Raw genomic sequence first — 13,666 nt, 5'->3', positions numbered from 1 at the left:
TATATATATATATATACATAGGCGTATATACATGGTGGAAAACCGGAAAAATAAGCCGATGAAATCCGAAAAGACTTTCGTACTGCTATCGTATTTTTCTGCTATCGGAGACTTCCTCGAGCAGGCCGCCAAATCTTTTTCAGAAATCAATATCCGTGGTATTTACATAAATGAAATGAATAAAATGGCAGCAGAATAAAAACATGAATAAAATGAATACAACGTGGCATGAATAAAATGGCAGCAGCGAGTAGAGTGAGAGCAATTTGCTCCCGAGGCTGCGGAGAAGACCCAGCGGAGATGGCCTCTAGCGTGTCACAGCCCCTGGATACACCAAAGCCCTGAAGACGGCCCCGAGACAGCGTGGAGCACTGGTCGGTGCGCCTTTATCACGCCCGTGCGCCTCTGTCGCGCCAATGTACCTCTGTCGTGCCCGTGTACCTCTGCCGCGCCGGTACGCCTCTGTCGTGCCCGTGTACCTCTGCCGTGCCGGTACGCCTCTGCCGCGCCCGTGTGCCTCTGTCGCGCCCGTGTGCCTCTGCCGCACCCGTGTGCCTCTGTCGCGCCCGTGTGCCTCTGCCGCACCCGTGTGCCTCTACCGCACCCGTGTGCTTTTGTCGCGCCCGTGTGCCTCTGTCGCGCCCGTGCGCCTTTGTCGCACCCGTTTGCCTCTCTCGCGCCCGTGCGCCTCTGTTGCGCCCGTGCCCCTCTGTCGCGTCCGTGCACATCTGTCGTGCCCGTGTGTCCCTGTCGCGCTGGCAAGCCTCTGTCGCGCCCGTGGGCCTCTGTTGCGCTCGTACACCTCTGTCGCGCCCGCGCGCACCTGTCGCGCCCGTACACGTCTGTCTCGCCCGTGCGCCTCTGTCGCGCCCGGCGTAGGGTGTCGCGCATGCACAGCTCCATGGCAATCCGGACTGCACGCACAACAGAGCGCCGCGATACTAAGGGTGCGGAATGAGGAGGGGTGCATGCTGCGCTCCAGCAGCGCGGACTGGTGACAAGATTCGGGCTTGCTGGATTTTGCAAAGCGCATGAGAATTGCGAATGAAGACTTTCAAAATGCCTAAACAGCCCTGTTCAGCGTATGATGGCTTGTTTCTTTTTATATATTTTAGTCAGTAAGCCATTACTGGTCTACATAGTTCTAATGGGCTACTCTAACGCTCCTTACACCTGCGTAACAGTAATGCATGAACCCATTAAACCCGACCTTACAGCCACTGGCACAGGTTTTTCAAATATGTTGTCTGCCCCAGCCAGCGCTGGTTGCCGTCCCAGCCGTGATCACCTCAACACAACGTCCAAATGCATATGCGTGTTCACATCCTTTGGCTATTTGGTGCCGTGTGCAGACGTCGCAATCACGTGACTTACCCGCCGGTCAGAAAGGCCGTATTTGCAAAACCATTGCTAAGACCCCGATTGCCTGCCCCGCCATGACATGTCAGGATCAATTTTACGTTGATGTAACAGACGTCTGAACGCTTCAGTGATTAAATGATACACGAAACTGGCGCTCTCACTAACGCGCTTTCAGCCCATGTTGAATTATTGCCCAGTTCGCAGTTTAACGCACAGTTTTGCACACCGATACATTTACGACATAACAATACATTAACAGCTTGACTGTCTATTCTCTGGCCATCTTTAAGACTATAGGTGTTCAGCTTTCAAACATACTCTAAGATTATTGCCAAAATACCACACTCACTCACTCACTGCCTGAAATATTCAACTCATACCCTAATGGACACACTTTTGACTTAGTCAGGGACCCTAACCCATACTTCAGAAACATCACACTGATGTTCAGGGGCACATGGATGGGTTGCGCTGTTGAGAACCAGTTATAGCCAATGGCAGGGGGCTTGGCAGGTTCAGCCACACACATTTGACATCCTCCACCACAGAAGCAACCAACAGAAATTAAAATTTCTCCACCACAGAAGCAACCAACAGAAATTAAAATATCAGCTCGATACATTCTCACCAACTTCTGCCCCAGCCCCCGTTAAAACGTACCATAGGACAAAATTCCCAGAGCTTCAGACATACCCTCAGCTATTTCTAGCGCTTGAAAATTACCTTACACTGCCGCCGTAAGCATAGGTAATTAATATCTCCTATTATCTTGTTATGTTACTCAGGTAGGTGACGCGCAATTCTACCTCAACCCGAGACCGGCGATGCCCTGGCACACGTCCCATTCATTTGCATATTTGTGGAATGAAACACTACATAACCAGAAAAAGCCGCGTCCTCTGTCCCCAAGTGTCGTCGATAAAGTTTGTCATGCCTGTAAATTACGTCATGTCATGTCACAATGTCATGCACAAAATTACGAAAAAAAGAACGCGGACAATACTCACCCGACTCTCCCACCACTGTACGACCGCAGAACGACGGTTGGCGTGGGTTGGCGCCAAGATACGTCATTTCCCGCGCCACATTCGTCTTATTTTGTGGCGGTAGTCCGCAGCCATATTCCTTTATCATTACTGAAGTACTACTTCGAACTCCCCCAAAATTATCGATACACGTTATTTATGCCCTTTGTGGACTGTGACGGCCTTGCACTTCAAACACGCAGCGATAAGTAGTTGCATAGCTTGACAGAGCATATCATATAACATCTATGCATAACTCTAGTGCAAACGCCTACCAGCTTACATGAATGTGCTGTTCAGATTTACTGGGGCAAATGCGTCGTGATGTCACAGAGACGCTTCCGTTTGGTAACTGATAAGAGGCCGGGCAAGGGCGTAAGAACCTTAGAAAGTAGGGCAAAGAGCGGCACAGCCAATAGTGTATTCATGATTTGCGCTTAAGTCCAAAGACCTGTCGCCGACATTTTCAAATGTAACTGCACTTACCCCCTCCTTCACTTGTTTACACCCGCCACTGGGATCGCCTCCGTCATCACTATCGCATACGGTACATCGTCAGTGCACCGCCACGCCATCATGGCGCCGGTCGTGCTGTTGCTACTTGTGCTGCTGAGCCAGCTGTCTCCCGCGCCCGCCCGAGTGGAGCACCGCAGCTCGAACCAGCTGTCGTCGCGCGGCCTGGACGCAACTGAGGCACGCGGCTGGGTGCGCGCCTGTTACCTTTTCCGAGATGTGCCGCTCGACCAGATCGATCCCTGGCTCTGCACGCACTTGCTGGCCTTCTTCGGCCACGTGACCGCCGACGGCCTGCCGCAGGTGAACGATGCCGACCTGGACAAGCTTGCGCAACTGGTGCGCATGCGCCAGCAACAGAACCCACTCCTTCGCGTCTGCCTGACGTTTGCCGCCAACAACGACGCGTTCGCCACGGCGGCCGCGTCCAACACTAGCCGCGCCAGCTTTGCCGCCGCCGCGGCACAGCTGTTGCAGCAGACCGACCTGGACGGTCTCGACTTCGACTGGGAGTTCCCCGCCTTCTTCCGGCCGGGTCACGAGCGGAGGGACTTTTCGCTGTTGCTGGAGGCGACGGGCGCGGCGCTGCGCGCGCTGCCGCGGCCGCGCCTCCTCACCGCCGCCGTCGGTGGATCGTCAACCATCGTCGACGTGTCGTACGAGGTTCCGCGCATCGCCGCCGCGCTCGACTTCGTCAGCGTCATGACCTACGATTTCCACTTCTACAAGACGCTGGAGCCGGCCACCGGCCACAACGCGCCGCTGTTCGCGTCGTCGCGCGACCGCGGCTTCCTGGCGACGCTCAACACCAACTTCTCGGCCCACATGTGGCTGGATCGCGGCGTGCCACGCTCCAAGCTGCTGCTGGGCCTGCCGACCTACGGGCACGGCTGGCACCTGCGCGACTCGGCCGTCCACGGCCTGCTCGCGCCCGCCTCCGGACCCTGGAAAAGCGGCTACGTCACCCTGGCGGACGTGTGCCGCCTGCTGCAGGGCAACGGCACGGCGGAGTGGGACCCGTTCGCACTGGCGCCGTACGCCTACAGCGGTGCCGAGTGGGTGAGTTTCGAGGACGCGCGCAGCATGGCGGCCAAGGCGAGCCTGGTGCGCGCGCTCGACCTGGCCGGCGCCATGACCTACAACCTGGACAACGACGACTGGGGCAACGTGTGTGGCCGCGGCGCCTTCCCGCTCCACCGGCTGGTCCGCGACATGCTGCCCTCGCTGGAGCAAAACTGAAGCAGTCGGGGACACACCGCGCCCATTGGATCAGCGCGTTCCTAGTGGCTGTCCTCGCTGGACCAGCGTAGGCCTGATCGCTGATGGGTGGATCGCGAAATGGAGAGCATTGAAATGCATGCTTACAATTGGATGTCGAAAATACACTTAATGCAGCGTGCCACAGAACCATCGGAAGCTACAAACCTGATGCATTTGAACGAAACGAAATTAGCATATTTCGACTCGGCAAAGAAGTGAGTACCGCACTGGCAAAGATGCGGGTTATTGCGTGCGGTCGCCCCACGTGCTTACGTTCAAAAACCACGGATCCGGCAGTTTCCTGGAATTGTACAGGATTCATGTCAGATCTCAGCAGACCACGCACATAACGTTATGAAACCAACTGCATGATGTAGGTGCATGTGCCGCCTGCAAACCGCCCATGCCGTCCATCACTGTCCGATCCGTAGTGACGTCAGCAATTGATCGTGAGGCGACCAATGTCGCGTTTTTTTTCAAATCGATCCCGAAAGCAGCACACTGTTGTCCAAACCAAGTGAGAGGCAGACATAAAATGGCAACAGCCCGAAACGGAACCCGCCGCAAATTTGCGCATTTCGTCGGAAAAACCAAGGCCGTTTGCCGGCCTACCGCTGGCTGTGATTTGGCTATGCAGTCGTGTGGTTCTGCTGAAGGTCCTCCGCGGAGGAAATGTATTCCACAGGTGCGTGACTGCGCACCGAGCAGCCGAGGTCGTGATAACACGGCGCATAAATATACGGCTGAGGCAACAGCATGCGTTTGTACCAGTGAGCTAGAATCGCTTTTGAACTAGGGCGGGAGTGGGCAATTCCATCGCAAAAAGACTGTCTGGGAGTGAAAAATTAAATTTACAAGAGATGAAGCTTATGACCTAGTGACTGATGCTTCAGCAAACAAAGACATCTATTTCAGCGTGGCATGGACGTAATATCATAAACCTGACAAAACTGTTTTGTTTTTTAACATCTTAGGCCATTAAAGTGAAACAGAATACATTAAAGTATAGCAACTTCATGACAGTCTTATGAGCATAACAAATGCATTAACAACAATAAGTTGATGCGGCATTTTGTCCTTCCCTTCCACATCGCTTCTAGCACAAAACAAAGCAAAGGAATCCAACAACAAAATAACAACAGAAAATTCAACAAGCATACAGCACTCAAACAAAAACAAAACAAAAAAACCTTAGACTCCTACACATCAGCCCATCACCAAGTCAAACAAAATACACATACCTCTGGCTTCTGTTAAGATGGGGTAGGGGGAAAACAAACATTTTGTCACTGTTTCTTACAAAATACCAATGCTTATTTCCGTGAAACTAGCCTAACTATGCCTAACCTAAGGAGGTCTTACTTCATCTCACCCTGTCTAACCTGTTGGAATCACAGCAGCAGTTGTGAGTTACTGATTCCTGTACAATTCCTATTGCCACTTGCCATGCACTTAACCAACTTAACCTTACTTAGAGTAGCCCATATGTTGAACATCATCTCAAGTCACCGATCTGTTGACAGCGGCACATATGATAAAAACATGATAAAGCTCATTTTTTGGCTGGTTTCAAATTTCATTTTTAATTCAGCTCATCTGTGTATGTTTGTTGACATCAGGCAAAGTTGACAATACACAAATGAAAACACCTCAAATCACTTTGAACAACTTATTCTGATAGTCATGGTTAACCTCTGTCAAGGGCAATAATGGGTACGCTCCACAAAACAATCGCTCTTCTCCAAAAGTAACACAACTTTTAGATGACCATGCCCGTTTTGATGCTTGCGTTTTCAACTGCAGCAACGGCATCTTTTTAGGCTTGTTTATTCATATTTTATGACATAGTTTGAGATGTTGGCTTCACATTTTAAATGGGATGGTCTGACTATTTGGTTAATGCTGACATTTATCTCATATTATAATTGCTATACAGCTTAGGGTATCCCAGTGTAAAAAATATGGTGCATATATACAGTACAGTCATTTGCCAGTCAGCAAACCACGGCAACTATGGGAAACATCTGGTTAAAACAGCCATGAGGAACTGCTTCACGAAATTTGGGGCGAATGATCAAGAATCTGGAAGAAAATAAGCCCATTGCATGCATTGTGGCATCGTAATTTGTCTTATGACAAAACTCGATGGATTAAAATAGGAAATGGCTAACACTGGTTACAAGTCATGTGTTGAGAGCAGGTAAGGTAAGCAATTACTTGGTCCACAAGAGACTTGCTGGCTTTTTCGGGGCACGCTTCTTCCTGGTCCCCTAAAACAGAGTCAGTGCCACGGTTTGCACAGTTTGCTGACAGACAAAGTCATCCCACTCACCCCCCAAATATAAATATCAATCACGTCCACCAACCTACGAGATTACAATGCGGAACAAGTAAGAGGTGTGCGTGATAAACATTTCTGGAGGACAAAATTTCGCCATCAAACACTTATGTGTCAACTGCGTTAGGTCTGTCCCAAAGCTCCATATGGCAGCATAAGGATGGTCTTGTCAGGGGGCCTGGGGGGTAAGGCACTTGAACGGCTTATATTTATAATTATCGACCACCGCCATGAGCCAAAAGATGGCTAACCGAGGGTTAAACAGGGCAAAAATGGCGTTAAAAAGTTCCATGCTCCAACGTGTCTCCTTCATTCCCAGTGAATTGTTCACCCTTGGGTGCATATCAAACATATTTGGGCGGGTGGCGAATTAATCCAATTTATGTATAAAATACGTGCAAATTTGCAGTTGGAGCATCTTGCGGAGAAATTGTTCAACATTTCAAGCAATAGATGGTACCTTTAAAGGCAATGGGAAAGGAAAGAAGAATGAAGTAGTATCACACTCATATGATACAAAGAAAAACAAAATTAGTTAAATAAATATAAAGGCTGATGCTTCTTTGGAAAAATTCCGTTATCAACTGATTTAATTTAAAATATGTTAGAATAAGTGCTCAAATGATGATATTCATCTTGTAAATACAATTCAGAAGACATTTCTTGAATTTTTCACTCCTGTATTTCGGAAGTGATGCAATTTAATGGTCAAGCTCCTTCATGAAAAATAAATACGTGAAGCAAGATTATCTGTCAGGCCTTGGTGGTGTTTGCACCAGGCTCTGCTGTCGTGGTGTGGCGGTGAGACAAAAAATTGGGGATTCGTGAGGACCTCGCATTTGTCACACTGCTGCCAGTTGTGATGCATTTTGTAAACAAACCAAACTTGATGCGTGCAAGCGGCTGGAGTCGCTGGGGGGTCTTGGGCTTGAAGGTACCTGGTGCCCTTGCTCTGTGCATACATAGACATGATTCAGATGTGGGTTAGGCGGGACATAGCCGTAGGTGTCCAGGTTCTGTGGAGCCCCGTTTATGTTTAGTGGTTTCAAGTGAGCTTGGTTTTGGATGACATCTGAAAACCTCGGAAAGGGAAATATGTGTTTGCCATGTGCGATTAGACAGCGTCAGGCATGAGCGAAAAATTCACATAGAATAGGTATGGGGAAAAGGAGTGAAAAATTCCTCATCACAGGGTGCTGCTTTACACCCAAAGTCGGCAATTCTAGGACACTGGGTTGTACTGTCACACAGATGCGTTCTGCACATCTGAGCACATATCGCTTAGGTGTGCAGAGGGCCACGCACTGTGAACCGAATGGAGAAGCTCTCTAACTGTCACGCGTGTTTCTGATGTCAAAACGAGCGTCCCACCTTTGGAACAGATCTAAAAAAGATGGCCTTTTGAACTATCAGGAACCTGCATTAATATAAATAGCACCGGGAAGAGATGCTGCATCGCTAACAAAAAAAAATGCTCGCAAACGATTTCATTTATTTTCAAGTCCAAATTACCAGATAGCATGTCAGATCAGCACCGTGTTTCTTTCTTCTTTTAGTATCCCATGTGTCATGTCGTGTATGCGTATTTCTGAAGCTTTGGTCGATTTTAGCACATGCAAGACAGCTTTCACCATTGTGAGATTCAAAATCTGGCGGAAGACTGGAAAATTAAAGAAAGAATCTCTTTGTTTCGTGTTGCTATAACTGTTAATTTGACCAGAGGACATCCCCAACATTGACAGAAAAGATAGCCCAGTCTAATCTCTGGGACTACAACCCCTACCATCGCTGTTCTTGCCCCTGAGATTGTAAGCGCGAAGGTCTGGTCTGATTCATGTTATTTGTTTCATTAGTCGATTCTGCAAAAATGATAGTTCTCAGCCGAACACGAGCTAGCCTATTTTTGCTTTTGACATGATTTCGATTCACTCCATTCAACACTCCTGAAACCCGTTACGATTTCCGGGTAAATAGAATACTAGGGGCACATTACCATTACCGGTCCAGTGCTGAAGGACCATTTCAACCCAGCGAGGATGCATTCCCGCTGTCGCTCTGGGGACACGGGAGCGGGTGCCCTGATCGATCCCGAGGTCCTTAGAGGGCCACATCATACCATCTTGCAAGTTGAACTCTATGAACATTCGCTGAGGGGACTCTAAGCAGTCATGCAAAAGAGCTAAGGCGATATAAAAGGGCAGAATGGAGCATTTGGTACTTGAGAAACCTCAGGTTCGCCCCTAAATATCTCGTTGGCCACACATTATAGAATAAGATGCTGTCATCTACGACCTGAAACAATCGTGCCCAGTGAGGTATGAGTAAGATGGCTGGTGAATTAGGTAAATCGGCATGCATGCATGTTTAAGGTAGCTCAAAAGCAAAATAAACATAAATTAAATCTGAAAAAGTGAGGGAGCTATAGTTAACGTCGCTGACCCCGCCCACTTTGAGAAGTGGGGGTCATGGCACCCCTGCCCCCTCCTCTGTTCCTACACCCGTGGCTCTACTGCTTATGAAAGTGTAGCCACGTATCTTAGGCAGGGGCTTTGGAACTACGTTCAAGTTGGGGGTGCAAACTCAGATATGCCAAAATCATCGTCGATTTTAGCGAGTGGGCCCTCTACAGGTCCAAATCGGCCCTCTACAGCTAAAAATGGGTCCCATGCGGGTCAGAATGGGTCTTCCTCAGCGCAAAATGGGCCTTCGACAGTCAACAATGGGCCCTCGATAGGTTACAATGGACCTACTACAGGTCAGGAAGGGATCTCTATGTGTTTGAATAGCCCCGGTTAGGTCAGAATAGCTTCTTTGCAAGCTAGAATGGGCCCTCTACAGGCCTAAATCAACCCCTCCAGTATGGATTCCTCCATAGTCCGGAATAGTCTCTCCGTAGTCAATAATGTGTCTTCTCTGTGTCGGAATGGGCCCAATACAGGCAACAAAAGACGCTCTACAATCAATAATGGGCCCTGTTCAGGCCAGAATTGACACTCTACAAACCTGCATGGGCCTCCTGGACATGCCAGAATGGACCTTCCACAGCCGGTTATAGACCTTACGCAGGTCAGAATGGGCCATCTCCAAACCAGAATGGGCCTTCTACATACCGTAATTATCGCAATTAGTAACTAATGGGGCCTCTACGGGCATGTATGGCCCCTCTACAGGTCAGACTTTGAGCCATGTACAGGCCAGAATGGGCCCTCGACAGCCGATAATGGACATTGCTAAGCTCAAAACGAAACCTCTTCAGGTCATAATGGGCATGCTAAGGCTAGAATGGCGCCTCCAAAGGCTAAATGGTCTGTTTTAAGTCCAGAATGCGCCCTCCAATCAATAATGGGCGTCTACAGATCAGAATGGGCCTCTGCAGGTCGGCACTGGCCCTCCACAGTTAACGATATACTTCTTAAAGGTTATAATAGACTTTCAAAGGCTTACATAATTCATTTACAATTCAGAATCGGCCCTTAACATACAAGAATGGGCTCTCTAGGGGTCCTCCAAGTTGAAGGGGGAGGGGCACCGCCCCCCAGCTTTTATGTTGGGGGGGGGGGCGAGCTACTCGCACTGCACTCCTCCTCCCCCCCCCCTCGGTTCCCGTGGCCTTGGTCCTAGGTGTGTTGAAAGCTTACCGCGCCAGGCGTGCTGTGAGCCTGAGGTAAGCATTACATGCTTCAATGCCATTTTCGCCAATGGCGCTGCGGCTGGTACATATTTTACGGACCACCCTAGTTGGCAAATGATATTGAATTGAGACCCCGTCATTAAGACCGCCTTCTGGCCCCCGGTTTCCATTGCTTGAACAAACTGCAAGCGTAAAATCAACGTTGCTTCACCCACGAATACACTGCTTTCAGTTTCTCCCGCTAGATATAATGTTTCCTTTCATTGTCGCAGGGCCGAGACCAACGCAAGAGGTCCTCCGTAATTCGGACTCCCATTCCCGTCCCTGTTGAGCAGATGTTCCCCTGATCGACTCGAGACCCCTTGTTGATACAGAACACCCCGCTAGGTACTGGGTCCCTGACCGATGCAGGAGCCCGCATTGTTGCAGAGGCCTTTGGCAATGCAAATAGCGGGCCCGGCCTTGTCCCTGCTTGCGAAACAGCCCCCAAGAGCTCAGACCGACACGGAGCCGACTGTTCATTGTTGGTGATTTCTGGCCAAAATTGAGGAACGCTCTGTTTCAGGAGTCCCCAATCGGTACAGGAGACTCTCTAAGTGACGTTTAAGATCACGACCCTTCGGGCGGGTTTCTTAATGTGACCTACAGCCAGCCCTTCGGACCCTTCACCCTTCCAATCGGGCCCTTGGTCTTTGGCCCCGGGAGGCCCTTCGGCCTCTTTTCGGACATCCCCAAACAAAGCGCTTCACCGACTCGGGGCAACCAGCCGACATATGACCCGCTGTTAGGCACTTCAGCTCCTGACCGCCACGGGGACCCCACCCATTGTTTCAGGAACCCAGACCAATGCACGTCGTGCCCCCCAGCCTTGCCCCTCCTTGGGAACTGGGCCCCCAGGGATCAGACTGACAGGGAGGCAACCGTTCGGTGTTCGTGGTCTCTGGCCGACCGAGACACCCGCATTGTCCCAGGGGCTTCAAACGGCGCAAAAAGACCTCTGACTGACATTTCAGGTCACGACCCTATTGGTCGCGATTCTTTGTCATCTACTGCCAGTCCTTCGGGCCCTACTGCCCTCCAACCGAGCCCTTGATCGTCGGTTCCGCTGGGACGTCCGGGCCCATCTTCGGGCCTCAGCGAACACTGTCCCTGGTCGACCTGGGGTCTCTTGCAAACACAGGACCCTCAGTTATGCACTACCAACCCCTGATAGGTACAGGAGCCCCAACCAGTAAACACTGCTGGTGCCATCTTGGCTCTTCAGGCCTCCTTAACCACCTGCCTTTGGCCGACTCGGACCTCTTCCCAACACAGGGCTCCCTTTTAGGTTCAGTGCCCCCCCCCCCCCCCCCCTGACAGACACTTGGGCCCCGACCAATGTGAATCGCTGGCTCCTGCCTTGTCCCTGTCTGGGAATGGGCCCTCAGGCCCATACCGACACGAAGCCGATTGCGCATTATAGGTGATGTCTGACCGCCACACAGACTCTTGTCGAGTCAGGGGCCCCTGATCAGCGCGCAGGGCACTCTGGATGACAATGAAGTGTGCCGGGCTGAGGCCCACAGGGTTGGACCCCTGAATACATTCTCCGGTCAGCCTTTCTGGCTCTTGGGGTCCTCAAATCGGGTCCTTAATCGTAGGGCTGAGGGGTCCAATGGGTCTCTCGGCACCTAATGGGGGGGGGGGGGGCATGTGGTCACCCTGCCTGCGCTGCCGTACTGGACTCAGCTCCTTCACGGGAGACGATGATCTGACGATGGAGGCATCAGCATGGTAGTCATTGATAGCTTCTGCGGGATTGTTGAAGGGAGAGATGAGTGCGTGGGAAGGGGGGGGGGGGGCGAGGCGGGACAAGGAACGGGCAGGTGGAAAGGGTTTTGGTCTCGGGCTCTCTTGATCTTGCCGAAGGAGAGAACGGCAAGGTCGAGAGCGAGAGAAGCCAGGCACGAGGAGCACACACCGAGCGCGAGGAGCGATTAAGACAGCGTGAAAGTTCTGTAATCTCAGGATTGTTTTGTACCGGTGCTGAACAGCTAGCCATAAGGGACGCCAGCTCTCCGCCCGTCTAAAGTCAATACTCAAGATTAATCCCACACCAACATGGCAAGACTCAGTCTTGCTCTATGATCGTCTTCCCTTCTGACAAAACTGGGCTGGACAAAACGCAAAGTGTTGCCCACGACCAGACCGAAAGCCACCAGTGTCCCATTTCTTTTAGATGTTTCCAGTGACGCCATCAACATGGTGTCATGATGTTGCGCGGATGAATAGGCACCGTTCAACCGCATATTCCCGCATACGGGCTAAAACTTATAAAATTTCCGACCGACTAGGCAGCTAGATTCGTTTGAATGCAATAAAAGGGTGAGGATTACTCCAACGTCCAAACACAATTTGCCCAGTTCACAATATTCACGCATCTCCCCGGCGTCACGGTACATGGGCATGGTTCTATAAAACAAGACAGTGCTATGTATGAATTGTTCGACGGTGGGAATGGTGACGTCCCCATTCGGCTTCATAACACACTGCGTCACTTAGACTGGGAAGCGTGGCGGTATATGAATAGCTGGAGTCAGAGGTGCGATGCCAATAGTTTTACCATGTCAACATATGCATATTTTGTATGCTTTGATATTCCTGGATCGGACATCACTGCCTGTTGCTCCTCGCCTCGAGCAAGATTGGACAATGAACACTGAGTCTGCCGGCGGTAAACCCAGCATGAAGGCGCCTCAGGGCTGGCAAATCGGCTGAGCAGCTCAAATGCCAGGGTTTGGAGTCATAACCAAACAAATGGGCTGCCAACAAAATAGGCGTGCGAAAGCCTTCGGGATACAGAAAGCTGGTAACGTAAATTCATCTTTGAATACTCCACAATGATCTCAATTTCCGTGCGTAGAAACTGGGGTAATCTGTATCTTTTGGCAATACCTACAACAACTGAGTTATCTCCCTCGCCTGCCCAGGAGTTCCACGAGCGTCCGCCGGGTTGACCCTCCGAAGCTCATCATCGCATCACCACACCAGACAATGTCAGGCGTGTTCACACGACACCTAAAACACGGTGGCCGGGCGGGACACCCTCGTGACGCTCGTGTGACGGGTGTGACGCGTGTGTCTCTCATTCGTGTGACGCTCGTGTGACACGTGTGTCTCTCACTCGGGTGAGACGACCACTTGTGGTGTATGCTATTGGTGGGGCGCCCCCCCCCCCCTCCCTCCCTGCGCCCGACACGCGCCGATCCCCGGCTTGTTTACGCCCCCTCCCCCGCCACTCCAGCGGCGCGTGACGATTCTTCCTCCCCCGGCCAGCTGGCGGAGGGGGCCGCCCCGCCCCTTCCCCCCCCCCCGTCCCTCGGGCGGACGGATTCTGCGGTCACCCGGGTGCGCTGCGACCGCCGCAGCTGCGCCGCCAGCACCACAATCGCCGCGTTGTTCTCTGCGGCCGGATAGGCGGCTCGGTATGAATGGTCGGCCAAAAAAGTGACGACACACTGGTGCCGGGCTAGGGAGGGAACGAGTTTCGTTATGCAT

The 13,666-nt window shown here is 51.3% G+C and overlaps 1 protein-coding gene across 1 annotated transcript; it reads left to right on the top strand.

The window, feature by feature from the left end:
- Positions 1–2,957: 2,957 nt before the first annotated feature.
- LOC119113941 (acidic mammalian chitinase) lies at positions 2,958–4,154 on the top strand. Its single transcript, XM_037238175.1, has one exon. The coding sequence runs from the start codon at positions 2,964–2,966 to the stop codon at positions 4,137–4,139; it is 1,176 nt and encodes a 391-aa protein (XP_037094070.1). The 5' UTR covers positions 2,958–2,963; the 3' UTR covers positions 4,140–4,154.
- Positions 4,155–13,666: the final 9,512 nt, after the last annotated feature.

The sequence above is a fragment of the Pollicipes pollicipes genome, unplaced genomic scaffold, assembly GCF_011947565.3.
Source record: "Pollicipes pollicipes isolate AB1234 unplaced genomic scaffold, Ppol_2.1 Scaffold_7262;HRSCAF=8765_pilon_pilon_pilon, whole genome shotgun sequence".
Taxonomy (NCBI): Eukaryota; Metazoa; Arthropoda; class Thecostraca; order Pollicipedomorpha; family Pollicipedidae; genus Pollicipes; species Pollicipes pollicipes.
This window is presented reverse-complemented; position numbering and strand designations above follow the sequence as displayed.